Source organism: Bison bison, unplaced genomic scaffold (genome assembly GCF_000754665.1).
Source record: "Bison bison bison isolate TAMUID 2011002044 unplaced genomic scaffold, Bison_UMD1.0 scf7180017864473, whole genome shotgun sequence".
Classification (NCBI taxonomy): Eukaryota; Metazoa; Chordata; class Mammalia; order Artiodactyla; family Bovidae; genus Bison; species Bison bison.
In genome coordinates, this window is record NW_011495034.1 from 20,966,871 (window position 1) to 20,983,173 (window position 16,303).

At 43.1% G+C, this 16,303-nt stretch overlaps 1 protein-coding gene across 1 annotated transcript in view; it reads right to left on the reverse strand.

The window, feature by feature from the left end:
- The window catches only part of FTO (fat mass and obesity associated), a 425,927-nt gene that overhangs the window by 174,467 nt on the left and 235,157 nt on the right, over positions 1-16,303 (reverse strand). Inside the window, exon 8 of the mRNA XM_010861935.1 lies at positions 14,495-14,619. Coding sequence (XP_010860237.1) covers positions 14,495-14,619 — 125 coding nt within the window. The remainder of the gene's footprint in view (positions 1-14,494; positions 14,620-16,303) is intronic.

A 16,303-nucleotide genomic window follows, 5' to 3' on the forward strand; every position in this document is an offset into this window, starting at 1 on the left:
TACCTGAAACCAATACCACATTGTAAATCAACTATACTTCTATTAAAAAAAGCAAACAACCAACCAAGTCTCATTCTCTCAGTCACACAGCCCAGGTGTAATGGTCTCTGGGGCTGTTGGTACAAAGGCAGGTACCTGTGTGAACACACGGGACATGCTCCAAAATACACAGGGAGAAGTGAACAGCTCAGGGAAGGCCTACTTTCCTGACCATGCAGAGCGTCACCCAACACCAAGCCGGCGCCGTTCTGTGTTTGCATCCGTCAGACTCGCGCTGAGATTTCCACACGCTTGCCTACTTTCTCAGCACACCCACTCTGACTTTTCTGCCACGGCCTGCTTCTAGTGCTGCTGGAAGATGCGGTGCTTAAGAAGGCTCCCAATCCTCAGAGGCCCCCTCAAAGCTTTTAAAGCGAGCATAACATGCGGAATTTCAAATGAAGAACCAACAGCGGAAAGATCATTTACAGTAACTATACAAACAAGCTAAATGAAAGACTGGTGTTCAAGTCATTAAAAATAATAATGCCAAAGCCCCGAGGGCTGAAATGTAAAGCTTCCACTTCGTGCAAGGAAACTGAAAAGAAGGGTGTTTATTATCCCAATCAGAGAACCTGTTAATTTATTTAGTAGGCGATTTTAAGAGGATGTTCGTTCACAGCGAAATCTCACTTGATCAGACTGGAAGACGAGTTAACAGCCACAAGGAAGATGTCGGCTGAAGCCCAGGGCTTTGGCCAGACAAGCATTAGCTGGAGAGACCAGGGCATCACTGGGAGAGTCCAGCATGGGGCTCCTGGGAGACACAGCCCCTGATGCCTCCTGCCCCTCTCCTCCTGGGCTCTCCAGAACCAAGCCCAGACTTAGTTATAGCGTCATCTCTCTCACACTTTGCAGATGATGCCTAACATCATGACAACAGAAAAGAGGCGAGGTCTCTGGACCTGCCTACCTACAACAAGTTTCTGTAAAGTAATGAATACAGACAGCTTGGGGACCGTTCACCTGTGCTGCCTGCCTCTTCCTGCCTGCAAAGTGAAACCACCAGGGATTGGCAGGAGGTGCTGCTCTGACAGGGCCAGGACAGCCTTCCTCCTCGGTGACAGCCTAGGCCTCCCCTCTTAAACTTGACCCACCGTAATTCCTTCACAATGCGGCCGTGAGGCAGCTGACAGTAGCAGCTGTGGCTCCTAAGCGAGATGGATGGAATTTTCATAACTGGTTCCCCAAGTTACATTTTACCTTCAAGATAATTTATGAGCTGCTCCGGAGCCTTGAAGAGACAATATGCTTGCCATAAAATTAACTGTAACAGTCTTGTAGGTTATAATTAACACTGGGAGGGTAGCACCAACTGGATGAAACACATGGCATAATTGATGGTGAAACTGGAAAGGGGGCGAGTGAACAGTATCATTACGGCACACGCTGCCTTAGCAGAACTGATGCTTTCCAGGGGTTAATTACAATCACCTTCTAGGGCCGCTGTTCTGGGGGGCAAGAGGCCAGAGCTGGCCAGGGAGGGCTGGAGATTTCCTGGCAGGGTCCTGGGGCACCTGGACACGGAGGCAGAGGCTAGCAGCAGGCTGGGGAGAGAGGCAGGCTGAACCCAGAGCAGGTCGAGCATCTGGCAGGATGCTTCCCGGATTGCAGACCAGGCCCTCCACACGCCTGCCTCCTAGACATGACTTCATTTTCTCCGTAAACCGCATCTTTTTCAGTGATGATAAAGATCTGGATCAAAAGAAGGGAGCTGGAACTTCCAAAATGCCCTCCCCAAGGCTTAGGATTGTCATTCAGAATACAATGTTAACAGAATTGAAGCATTTCAACGTAACATAGGCAGAAGTTCCAAAAAAACTAAGATGGTCCATGTTAAACCTCAGGTTTATTAAACTACAAAGTGGCACCCTGTCCAGAGAAGAGGATGAAGAGAAAGCTAGTAAGAAATGTAAGGCTTATGGATCACTCTTCTCTTGGAAAGAAAACACTAAGCTATGATTTCCTGGGGTGGATACTAAAAAGCTTGATCAATACCCCCCCAAACACCGAATATTCTAAACACACAGGAATCACTCAAATAATTTCAATAAGCAATATTAAGGTGACCGGACCTATTTTTGTTGTTTACTTGTTTTGTTTCTGTCCTGGGACAAGACAGTGAAAAATCATCCTGATAAATGAGGCAACAGTGTCCCCTACAGGCCGGCAGGGCTATTCCCTACCCCCACCCTTCACCCCATTCCTTCCTCAACTGAAAGCCAGAGTTTAACTTTTTATCTAGAACCTGGAATATCCATTATAGGGAAAATTTGTAAAATACACTGGGGACACCCCTGAGATAAAATAAAATTACTGCTCTTCACGTGCGGTAAATTGTTTCCTAAACATACTGTACAGCAGTGATTAACCCATTATAGAGAAGATAAATGCTACCCATTCAGAACAAGGAAATCTACTCAAATCAGCCTTAACTAACCTGGCTCTGAAATTACTCCACTTAAAGGATTTACAGATCTTTGGACGCTAAACTTTGATGCTCCCATCTGGGCCCCTACTCTCCCAACTTCTAAGAGATTGTAACCAGTATAGAAGAGATGACATAGCCATAAAGGTAATAACTTTACTTTCAAGGATTTAAGGTAGGGAGATTTATAAAGTATGAGCTGGAAACTACTTCCTTAGAGAGAGAGATGCCCCCCACAACTAAAAAGTATGAAGCATGCTTAGGTACCAGAGGAAATACACATTTACAGACACACGCCCGTCTATCTCCATGCTGGGAAGGTCCCTGGGAGGTTTCTAACGCTTACACTGTGAGACCCAGGTCAAGTACCAGGAGAACATGTGAGTGGCTGACAAAGAGGAAAGTTTTGTTACTCCAGCTCTGGCTGTGACCACACAGCAGAGGTCTGAGCTGGGCTGTCTTGGCTTAAATCCCATCTCCACTGCAATGTAGGAGACGCAGGTCCCATCCCTGGGCGTGGCAACCCACTCCAGTATTCTTGCCTGGAGAAACCCATGGACAGAGAAGCCTGGCGGCTGACAGTCCATAGTGTCACACAGAGTCGGACACAACAGAAGCAACTGAGCAGACACGCCTGCACTGTTAGCTCTGCGGCCCTGGGCAATGACTTTGCATCTTTCTGTCTCCCTTTTCTCACCTCCTAAAGCATTTAAAACTTTGTCTGGCACTTAGAGAGTTCTCACTACATGTTCACTGCTAGTATGGCTAAAATTAGGACAACTTCAGGTTTCAAGGACAGTGGAGGCAGAAATGTAAAAGCCTTCCGGAGTGACAACCACCCCATCTTTAGTGGCCCCCTGGGCTCCAACTCAGAGGGTCACACCTTGCCAGAGAGGGAAGATGCCTTTGAGGTCACTGAATCAAGCCACTTCTTTTGTAGACAGAGCTGCTAAGATCTGATGTCTCTGACGTGCCCAGAGTCTACAAGCCAGCTGGAGACAGGATTCAAATTGGTATCCAAGCCTCTGTCAACTTGATGTGACAGTCCTTACTCAGGACAGGGCCTGACACAGGTTGAGTTCTATCTAATGTTCCCTCCTTCACCAATTCAGCAACACCCAGCCATACCATGAGGCTTGGGTTTTACATGGGGGCACTCTCGCAAAGGAGAGGCCAGTTCGAGTGAGTCTGGCTTGCACTGCTCTTCACTTTTTTGTTTTGATCTGAAGAGGAGCAGAATTTTTATCCTAATTTTTGGCCATACCAGGCGGCATGGGAGATCTTAGTTCCTTGACCAGGGATCAAACCTGTGCCCCCTGCAGTGGAAGGAAAACGTCTTAACCACTGGACTGCCAGGGAAGTCCTTGAAGAGGAGGGATAATTTTTACTGAGCACAGAGTATGTGACAGGTATTTGCTGTAGGTTTTTTTCCATGGAATCCCTTAAACACGTCTAAGGAACAGGTTCTCTTATTATCCGCTCAGACAAGTTACAAATGAGAAAACTGAGGTCCAAAGGGGTTAAGCAACTTGTCGAGTTTCTCACAACTTGCTTGGAGTTTCAGAAGTAGATCTGACATTCAAACCAGGCCATCTACTCAGCATCTATGCACCCAACCTCTATACCACAGTCATACACTTTACTCTGGAAGAAATCATTTTTCCCCCACTAACACTGAAAACTCTCTGGAGACAAGGTAACCCAGATTTTATCCTCTGGCCCATAACCGCACCGAGGTTTCTCCCCTCTCTCACACACACTTGAAGACAGGAGGTTCTTACCCACGTGTAGGCTGTACAATCACTCAGCAGAGCAGTGCTCCTCACAAAGGCCGGGCACAGAAGGAATCACACAAGAACATTTCTGGTGAGCCTGCCACTTTCGTCTCTGGGACAAGGACTTCTCCAGAATCCAGATTTAACCCCTTGCATTGCATTATTAGACAAGATTATTATTTCCCCTGGTCAAGTGTTATTCATTCCTATACCTCAGGGAGTACAGTAGCGTCTGGTACCAGGTAGGCGCGTGACAGATATTTGCTAAGTCAGTGAGTGCAGGACTGACTGCTCACTCACAGTACTCATCAATACCATCTATTAAATGCCGGACCGCACCGTCACACTGCCACGTGTAACCTCCCCTCCCTAACACCGAGGAGATACGTATAGCTTCTACTGTTTACCCTTAAGAGTATTTGTGAATACAACGTGACATGAATTTAAGCCTTCTTTAAAGTGAAGACATTTAAAGTGACAACTCTTTTGTGTTAAAGTCATTGCGAACTAGGGTGCAAACTATCTAAGAAAAAATTAATGCTGTGGACTCCAAGGATGGTGAGCCTCAGAACACTGACATGCCCTGACCGTGTCACAAATCTGACCCGCTAGGACTAGAGCTGCAAATGCGATAACAAGTGATCATCTTAGGATGAACATGAGAAGAGGAAATTTTATCTCTGTTTCAACTGAATGACTATATTCTGCTTCTGCTGTGTGCTGAATAGGTAGGACATGGCAACTGTGCACATTTTTTTAAAGAGTTCTTTTGGAGTGGACCATTTTTAAAGTCGTTATGGAATTTGTTAAATTCCATAAATTTAACAAAGTTATGTTATTTGTTTACATAATTGCTTCTATGTTAAAATTTTTTTTTTGGGGGGGGGTTGGCCACAAGGTATGTGGGGTTTTAGCTCCCCAACCAGGGGTCAAACCTGTACTCCCTGAATTGGAAGGTGAAGTCTTAACCACTGGACAGCCGGGAAAGTTGCCGCACATTATTTTTTTAAAGTAATGTTCAGAGTTCTACTCAGGAAAACACTTTTTATTGGTCCTTCCACTTGAATTGAAGCTCCATAAGAGAAAAATGCTCATCAGTTTTGTTTAATGCTGTTTCTAACACCTGGAACAGTGCTTGATAAACAGCTGGTGCTTGGTAAGTATTTAATGAATAAATCAATGAATGAACCCATGTTTTCTCAAAAAACTGAAGAAGCACTGCCTCTAAGAAACAGCCAGCTACCACTCAGAAAACTGCCAGGCGCAGGACTCATACTGAAGCCTATGTGTTGATTTTACAAATAAGATGTGCAGAAGTCAATTGGCTTTTGTCCCCCATAAAACTGTTCAAATCATGACAGTAACAATGGTAATAACATTAACAACACTTGCCTCCTTAAGATAAGTTGCTGTATCTTGGAAGAAAGGTAACTTTATCTCTAGACTCATTTAATCCCTATGCTCTAAATTTATACAATGTTTCATTTCCTACACATTTATGAGGAGGTTTTATGGAGTTATCCGATTTTATGGAGTAATCTGGTTCAGAGACACAAAGGGCATTCTTCTGCTAAGGGCAGCAGAAAGTAGAGACTGCAATTATTAAAGGAGATGGGGCAGACACATTAAAAAGAATGACACGGATGACAACTAGTGGGCCAGTGCCTCCCTGCTCCCCTACCCTCAAGGCTACACACACAGTTAGCTCATTGCAGGGGGCAGCCCCTGAACTGGAGATGCCACAACTTCTGGTTCCCAACAAACCTGACCAGTCAACTGACATGGTCAGATGATTCATCACGTGTTGTCTCACAGGACAACAGCCTCATCATCCCATGGGCTTCCCTGGTAGCTCAGGCGGTAAAGAACCCGCTTGCTAATGCAGAAGATGCAGGCTTGATCCCCAGGTCTGGAAGATCCCCTGGAGAAGGAAATGGCAACCCACTCCAGTATTTTTGCCTGGGAAATCTCATGGACAGAGGAGACTGGCGGGCTGCAGTTCACAGGGTTGCAAAAAGTCAGACACGACTTCGTGACTAAACAATAGCATCACCCCATAGCCCAACCTCAAGGCTACTGAGTCCACTTTTTGCGACCATGACTTCCTAGTATTAAAGACAAATTTTGTCCCAATGCCTAGTTGCCAAGCCTGAGCTCATCACTGTGCTGATACCATCAAAGCCCATCAGGACATCAGCAGGTAACCAGCAAAGATCAGCTGCCCTTTGAAATATGGACTCGAAGCCATACTCAGCTTCAGCTCTGCCCTCCTGGCATGAAACTGACCCTTTACTCAGAGAAATGACCCTGGGGAGGACCTTCCCCTCCCCCTGTTCTCCCTTCCTTCATCCATTCAATTTCACTTCCAGGAAGGACAGGGACTCAGGAACGGCTGGCTCAGGGAGGAGATCATGTCTTTCTGTACTGGTCCCGGCTCAGTTCCATGCTGTTGGCTCCTGGGCTCTTCCTCGAGAGCCCAAGTCAGTCTGTGCCCAGAGCGCCCTTCTTCCCTCATGCTGGATGCGAGGGTCAGAGGTGTTGGGTTGGGAGTTCAGTACCAGAGACTCAGCACCTATTAGAGATCTCTCCTTATATCCAATTTCAAGGTTTCCATCCTTGGTAGGATTAGACGACTATAAACTCAAAGCAATAGGCCAATATCTCAAATGCTCAGTCCTCCTCAAAATTATGAAGGAGGAACTTCCTTTGTTCCCTCTTTTTAATGCATCTTTCTTTTTAATGCGTCTGCTCCATTTCCCACAGCATAGAGCACAATTACCTGTATATAGTAAGCACTCAGAAAATAACAGCTTATAATTGCAAAACTGGACAGGGGCAACCTGTCAGGCTTGAGTAGAATTCGGGCCTGCCAGCAAACAAAAGGAGAGATCAGATAACCATGGGGAAAACTGTACAAGCCTGACAACCAAAGTCGATCCACACAAAATGTTTTACCCGTTGCATCCATATCAGAGTTCTGAAGCTGATTAGCTTAGGAAAGTAAATGCTGTTCGTTACAAGATCTGGGTTATAACAACTCGATTTTGGAACCTGTCCAAAGTGGATCCATCCTGGAGGTGAGTGGTGATGATTGGGCTGTGGAAGGTAACAGGATGGTCAATAATAAGATGTCTGGGTACTTCACTTGTCCAGAAAAAGATGGTAACTTGGTAGTTTTTTGAGAAGCCAAAGCCCAATGTGGGAAAGACACGTACACACAGACATCTAAGGGGACTTCCCTAGTGTCCAGTGGCTAAGACTTCGCTTTCCAGTGCAGGGGGTGTGAGTTCGATCCCTGGCAGGGGACCTAAGATCTTACATGCCTCTTGGCCAAAAAACCAAAGCATAATACAGAGCGATATTGTAACAAATTCTATAAAAGCTTTAAAAATGGTGCACAAAAAAAAAAAAAAAAAAAAGACAACTAGGTCTACAAAGTTACTTTTAACTGGAAAGAAGTAGTTCTAAAAGTTTTTCTAAGAAACTGCCATAAACAAAAAAATCATGATTTCAAGGTTCATCCCCACTGTAGCATGTATCAGTTCTTCATTCTTTTCTATCACCAAAAAATATTGGCTATAAAAAGAAAAAAAAAAAAAAAAACTTTACTCAATACCATTTTAAAGCTCCTTGGACCCAACTTAAATTGTCTACTAGGAAAATATAGTAAGCCCTGTTTGAGCCTAGAAGTGGGTGGAGCTTAGGTGAACAGACTTTCTGTTGGATTGGGCTACATTCCCATTCAGTGTGCAATGTTCAGAGATTCTATAATGGAAGAAATCTAGCAGAATGGTAGAAGGGTGATGTAGGGGAGAATCAGAAAGAAATAAATACACACACGGGCCACACGCAAATAAATAAAGGACTGGGCACACTCATGCCAGCTTCGTTTGGAGCTCTATCCATCCTGCAGGCCATACACCTTAACAGGCTCATGACCTCTTTACCACTGAAAGGTAAGTCCTTAAGTCTGTCGTGTTTTAAAATCTCCTAATTAAAAAAAAAAAAAAAGGTCTTAAATAAACACATGAAAAGATGCTCAAATCATTAGCCATCAGCGAAATGCAAATCAAAACCACAAGGCGATAACACCAGGATATCTATAATATAATCCAAAAAAAGGACAAGAACGAGAGTTGGCAAGATTGTAGAAAAATTGAAACCTTTATGTACTACTGGTGGGAATGTAAAATGGTGGAGCAGTTGAGGAAAAGAGCTTGGCAGCTCCTCAAGAAGTTAAACACGGAGTTGTTATGTGACCCACCCATTCCAGGCTTGGGTTTCTACTCGGAGGAGCTGAAAACGTGCCACTCAAAAACTTGTACATGAATGTACACAGCAGCACTATTTGTAAGAGCCAAAAAGTTGGAAACAACCCAGATGTCCATCAACCAATGAATAGATCAACACAACATGGTCTATGCATACAATGCAAGATTTTTTGGCAATAAAAAGGAACGAAGAACTGATACAATGGGGATGAACCTTGAAATCATTATGCTGAATGAAAGAAGTCAAATACAAAAGGTTACATATTGCATGATTCCGTTCGTATGAAATGTTCAGAATCAGCAAATCTATAGAGACAGAAAGTAGATGAGACAGAAAGTGGTTGGGAAACTTGAGAGTGGTTGTTCACAGTTTCAGGGTTTCATTTGGGGGTAATGGAAATGCTCCGAAATTGAATAATGGTGATGGTTGTACAATCTTGTGTATATTCTAAAAAAAAAAATCACTTAACTGTATATTTTCAAATGATTCATTTTATGTTACATGAATTATATCTCAATTTAAAAAAACCCCAAATGGCCTGGCTTGCATCTTATTTTTTATATTTGCACCTTGCTGAGCAAAAATTTAAAGGAGAATGCTTTAAAGTTAAAAAGCACACTTCATTCTGGAAATGTACTTCATCTCCCTGAGTTATCCTTCACCCAACCCAGTGAGCCTTCTGCTCATTGTACATCCCTGTGGGTATACACAGTCAAGTCAAAACCTAAGATGAAAAATATGGTAACTTTGAGTAATGTTTAGTAGATTTTTATTTCTATTTTAAACATAAGCATTGTCTGGGTGTGGCTTATATGAGGTAGGCAACAGTGTTCAATTAAGGAGTTTTCAACAGCATGGCAATGTTAGATTTCAGAGACATCTACAATTAAATACTTTCCAGGGAGGGTTAGAGCAAAGGGCCACTCTTGTGGTCATGACAGCTTTACTACTTTCTTTTCCACTGCTTTCCATAGCCTCTTTCTAGGAATTTGCTCAGTTCTCATCCCCAGATAAACTTAAATTGGCTGCTGAGCACACATTAAGAATTTATCTGATGCACAGCACCTCACACAGTATTTTATATCAAATAGGCATACAAAATACACAAAAATGCCCAGGATTTTCCTGGTGGTCCAGGGGTTAAGAATCCACCTTTCAGGGGATGTGGGTTCGATCCCTGGTGGGGGAATTAATATCCCACTTGCTGCGGAGCAACTAAGCCAGCACACAGCCAAGTACTGAGCCCAAGCCACAACTACAGAGTCCATGCACTGCAACAAAGAATCCGGCTTGAAGCAAGGAAGATCCCTTGTGTCGTAACTAAGACCCAAAGCAGCCAAAGAATAAATTTGAAAAATGTATTTTCTAAAATGCTCATTGAATAAAATCATCTTTCTGAAAGCAGAAGCGTAGGATGTTCCTCTGAAGAACAGCACAGAGGTTTGCGAACACCAGTGTCGCTGGTCAGAAACCAGGACAATCAGTGCCCAGAGGAAGCTGGGAGAGAGTTTTAGATAGATTGATTGCTTAGTTGCTCAGTCACATCTGACTCTTTGCGACCCCATGGGCTGTAGCCCACCAGGCTCCTATGTCTGCAAGACTTTTCAGGTAAGCATACTGGAGTGGGTTGCCATTTCCTCCTCCAGGGGACCTTCCCGACCCAGGGGATGGAACTTGCATCTCCTGTGTCTCCCACATTGAAGGTGGAGTCTTTACCTGCTAAGCCATACGGGAAACCCCTTAGACAGATTACTCTTATCAATTCACAAGTAAAGGAACATATAGCTTGAGACTGACCCATTGTTGGCTCTAATCAGCATTGCTATGACGTTTCTTTGAAAAAGGGATAAAGAAAGGAATATACATATCTACTCAACTAAAATTAGGCACTTTCTTATTTTTATAGGAAAACTGCCAAGTATGGGAGTAAAACAGTGTGCGAGAGTCACAATAATATTTAGTATCAAAAAAAAAAAAGAATGTACAACATTCAGTGGCCAGTTGCTGAAACGGATTGCGATTTTTTTGTAAAGCATTTTTGCTAAGGCTTGACTTAGTTACATTCTCTCAACTAAGCATGCAAGCAGGAAAAAAAATAATTTGCTTCACATTCTGACATGTTCAAGGCAAAGGAAGCCCATTCCTTTCCTTAAGCTGACTACAAATAATTATTCCATAACAAACACACCCTCAGATTTTTCAGTGATCTAGGCAAGACGTCAGGGATTTGAGTAAAATAAACAAAGGCACTGATTTTTTCTTTTTTTTCTTATTTAGAAAAACACTTCGGGCCTGGACATGGAACTGTACCTTTTCTTTAGTGCACTTTTCAAATGATAATTTCTTCCACTGTCACCATTAAATCTTAATCCATTCCAGCTCCTTGCATGGGTCATTGAGTCTATATGTACTGCTGTTATTTTAAAATGTTTCCCCTTGGTAGGGAAAGAGGGGGAGAAAAGATGTTGAGGGCCAGATGGGCCTCTTCACAGTTCATTTATCAAACCTAATACGCTGGGCTCCACCCTCCTCTCACTCACTACCGCGGTTAAACTTCCATATAATTTGGTAATCATTTTCATTATCAGAGAGTGACCCCTGAGCAGCCGATCCGGGATACCCAGCCCTTGCAGCTGCTCTTTTTCTGCCTTTTCCTACAGTAGACCTTAAGAACCTTCGAGTTTATTAGCTGCAGACTGACCTTCGGGCTGCAGAGGTCAAGAAGGGGTCAGATCAGAGGGCTTGGCCAGTTCTTTAAAAGCTATAACAAGCTGTCCATCAGGCGGAGTGGACTGTATAAACAAAGCCAAATCTTCAGAAATTCGGTACCACTTCTGTTAACACTTACCCTGCATTCACACGGCTTCTCCCGATGTACTTGGGATCTTTCAACTCCAGGGAAGTGAATAGACAGCCCTAATAAGCCTATTTGGAGAGGGTTGTTTATGGGATTACCGGGCTTGGGGAAGGAAACCCACAGGACTCAGATATGCCTCGAGAATCCCAGGGTCGTGTGACACTGTGACAAACTCAGTTACTCTGAGTCACGCAGAATTGACACTTTCCTCCAAAAGCCAAATTACAGGGAACATATGCTTTCAGTTTAAGAGACTTCAGGGCATCCCAAACAATGGCTCGGCTCCTGGCCCTCGCAGAGAGAGACAAATATTTGAAAACCAAGTTACGAGTTGCGGGGAAGACAGTCTCCCTAATACCGTTCACATAAACGAACCTACTGAAGCCTTTATTACAACAAGACTTCCACTAAAGCTAGCACCAGCTGCGGAGTCTCAGTGACCTAAATTTCTCCAAGTCGTACTCTTTCTAATGCATTCTCTAAGGTGCAGTATCAGGTAATTAGAGTCATCTGTATTTAACTTTTGGAGGAAAAAAGAAAAAATTTCTATTATCTAAATCTCACGGATCCCCAGATAGCTCGGGTGAAAAGTAAAATACTGTAAGCCATTGCTTGGCCTTTGGCAAGTGCTAATTATTATCTGTCAGAGTACATTCTTCCTCATGTAATTCCGAAGTACACAACAGGCCCACCTCTGAAACCCAGGCCACTCTGGGTTGGTGCCAGAGAGGGTGTTTTATAACTTTCACCACTGCGCGCCTGATGGCCACTCCAGGCGATGCCCGGTTCCAGACGGCCAGGGGAAGCTTTGATGAGGAAAAGAAAGGTGGATGGTAACCGTCTGTTTATACAGACCGCATGGACGAGTCTTTTAGATAGATCAATGGGATGGGAAACTTCAAATGGGGCTGGCAGAGGGGTGGGGGAGGGGGGGTGGCAGGGGGAGGATTACGGTTATTGAATACTCTGCGGACACTTCTGAGCTCTCAAGACACTGCCCTCTTGAAATTTTCTTTCAGGTGTTTGGTTTTAAGGAGGTCTGCAGAGTGTCAGCAGCTAAGCTCTTTCTTGTCTCCTCCCCTGCCACAAAGGAAACTCGACAAGTTTTGTTTCAGATGCTAGACTACATCAACTTCAGCCCTGGCTCCAAGTCCTGATTAAATTGTTAGCAGTTAAGGGCCAGAAATGCAGCAACCAGACTCCTTTTAAAAACAGGCCACTTCTGGCCACGCCGTCTGATGACTTGGTGTATTAGGAAATTATTGTTAACAAACCGAATGCACTCAACAGAAACATTTTCTCTAGCTGCGCTGTCTGGTTGCGGGGATGGGAGAGGGTTCACAGGGGAATTGTTTCCTTTCTTTTCTTTCCTTCTTTCTTTCTCTCTCTCTCCCCTTCCCTCCCACCCATCCTTCCTTCTATCTTCCGCTCTCTTTCTTTCTTCTTTTAATATATATTTTTTAGATTTTTTTTTTAATGTGGGCCATTTTAAAGTCTTTACTGTATCTGTTACAATATGGCTTCTATTTTATGCTTTGACTTTAGCCACAAGACATGTGGGATCTTAGCTTCCTGACCAGGGGTCGAACCCATACACCTTCAACTGGAATGCAAAGTCTTAACCACTAGCCCACCAGGGAAGTTCTTTCCTTTTGTATTTAATAAGAATCACCAGGGGAATTCCCTGGCAGTGAAGTGCTTAAGACTCCAGGCTTTCACTGCTGAGGGCCCAGGTTTCATCCCTGGTCTGGGAACTAGGATCCCACAACCCTCACAGCACACCCAAAAAAAAAAAAAAATCACCAGGGGAAAAGATATAAAAGGTCAAAGAGAGAGAGCAATCTCTTAGATGTCCCCTCAAGGATATTCCACTATTTCATAAAATATGCATACTTTAGTGAATATACATATTTAAATTGTAATAGAAAGAAACATTTTTTAATTAATTATTGAAACTTCAGTTGAAAATCATTTCATGACTATAGTTGAAACTGTCATGCTCCCTAACCACACTACAAAAAGGAGGTAAGGGGGAAAAGTGACTGGGAATTTTTAAAATCATGGTTTCAATCATGGTTTCAAAACCATGGTTTCAAACCATGATTTCATGGTTTATTGTTTCTAAATTCAGAAACAATATGCATATGTGAAAAAGCAGCTTTCTGATACCAAAACATAATGGATAGTTTCTACTCTTCACTGTCTCCTTTTTTGGAAAATGCTCATCTTCAGCCTTGTTCAAGCAAATCTATTTTTATGATAATTGTTACTAGTAAAGCCATTAATTATTATAAATTCTGTTGCATGAACTCATTTGGAGAATATTATGGCTATCAATAAATGTTCTTCACTCCCAGGCACACAGAATTTTTAAGCATCGAATAAGACTCGGACGCAGAATCCAGCATAATTTTTCTGATTCCTCTCCTCTTGCTCAGAGACTGATGGTAATTCAACAACACGAATTACACATCTAAAGGATAATTTTAACATTTGAAGGAACTGGTTCAAGGCTTCTACCAGCAAAGCATTTTTCAAAGAAAAGCAGGATAACATGGTACTTAGCATGCAAGAATCCATTCTGTAAAAACTGATGATCTACAGACACTTTTTACCAGCCACAGCTGTCTAACCACAGCTAAGTCCATGTGCACAGAAATGAGGCTGAAGCCAAAGTCATTTCTCTTTGGTCAGTTCTGAAAACGGGGCTGCTGCATAGACTGAGTGCAAGCAAGCTGCCTCCCGCGTGATGTAAGAACACTGTGAATTTCCTAGACACCTGCCCCAGCTAAACAGCAGTGTTGACTTTTAGACGGTTGATTAAAAGGGTTCTTCAGCATCAGGTACTTAGATTACGTTATGCTCAAGATGTAAACATTTATGCTAAACGCTACACTCGAGGATAAATCATATATGCATACAGATGACATCATGGATCACTGCAATTAACACAGGTACCATGTGCAGGAAAGAAAACTTTGGCTGAAAGCATCTGTCACTTGCTTCTTTTTTTTCATGGCCCCTCCACACTGAGAGGGATGAGGCCAGCCGTCAGGAAGGGCTTCCCCAAAGAAAGCCCTCATTTTCCAGGGACAACAAATCCCATTTCGTAACAGAACAAACCTGGCATGCCATTCTCTCCTCAGGTTCTGGCGAGTGGTGATCGAGGCGAGGATGGATGTCAACATCTCATTCTTTTGTTCCATGGGGACCCCCTCTCTTCTAACTTCGCGAAGCACAGCGCTTGTCTAGAAGAAACAATCCCCAAAAAGAGAAAGTGAAAGTGAAAAATTAATAATGAAAAAAAGCCCATAAGCAAATAAGGACAGTAAATCAATGGCTTTTTTATTACAGTTCCCCTGCTAACAAATCAATACAGTAAATGATGGTCAAAAATGGCCAGCATATATTTTGTACTTAATCAATGTACATGGCACATAAGGTAAACTCCAAAGCTCCATTGCCTTAAGTAACACATCAAGACGCTGTGCATTCTCACTCTAATTTTCTCGGTGCACCAATGATTTTTTTCCCTGGCAACTGCCGACCACGAGCTACTATTAGAAATTATTTTCACGTACACTTCACTGTGTGTTGTGTGTCTGGCCTCTTAAAAAAGAGCAGTCTCTGACTTTCCCTCTCTGTTTCCTGCCAACCAGCTGAGGCTTACTGCACTGCCTTTCTTATTTGAATCATTAATTTCTATTTCCAGCCATGCCAGGAATTTTTTCTTTTCTTTTTTTTTTTTGGTTCACTCCATTTTCCTTGCTTGCTGCAAATCAAGAGCTTACAAAGAAAGGAACACTAAGAGCACAAGAATCAAAGAAGAGTATATCTCTATGAATATCTTTCCAGGTTTGAAAATCCACCGCATACTTCAAATAGTAGATACAGGGATTCGTAAGCACAGTAGACACATGATTTGGGGAAGAATCTGCTACTCCATGGTTATGGCTATGGTCTTTAAAAAAAAAAATTAGGCTCACAGGTGAGTACAAAAACACTCGAAATTTAGATGCTCCTTTTTTAAGTAGTTGAAAAGCAAGCGCATCACACCTGGGTCACTCTAATAACTAACGTTACATCGAAACTCAAATTTGACATTGTCATTTCAACTTTACAACTCACCTCTGTAGGGTCTTATTTTAAACATGCAAATGTCTGTGACACTAGAAAAACAATTAAGAAAACAATGGAAAGTATTCTACTGGTACTTGAAATCTGAGTGAGCAAAACACCTTTCAAGTTCTAATCACAGAACTCTTTCAAATGAAAATTTACCTTCACATATTAACAATTGGGGTAGAAATCTTTAGGATTTATAAATGTTGTTCTTCATGAAAGGCTGGTGGGGTGGGGGGCTTCTTTGGAGATGTCATAACCAAAGCAATTCTGCCACTTTCTCTGTTCTAATCAGTCGGTGTATTCCTTACTTTGGAGTAGGAAATGGCAACCCACTCCCGTATTCTTGCCTGAGAAATCCCATGGACAGAGAGGAGACTGGCAGGCTACCATCCATGGGATCGCAAGAGAGTCAGCCACGACTTAGTGAGTAAACAGCAATTCCTTATGTAACTGATGCCCACACCTTCGCTGACATGAAGAGCACACTCAACATCTGATTCTCACGGATCTTGAAATACCACTTGCTTACTCCTCTATAACATTTTACACTGTATGCTTAATATCTTCAAGACAACCATGAGAAGAGGTGTGACAAACGCTTGCAGTTTTCGATGCCCTCCGTCCATACCCAGTCCCCTTTCCTGTGACAGCATCTAGATCTCCTTGTGGGCGAAGTCTTTTATTGCATGTCATCTTAGAGGGACTGTCACCCAAAGCGTTCTGCTCTCCCCCACCAAGGATGTGGGCCAGGCCGGCCTAATTTTCTTTTCCAGGACTTTAGACACTTGAGATGACAAAGAAAGTTGG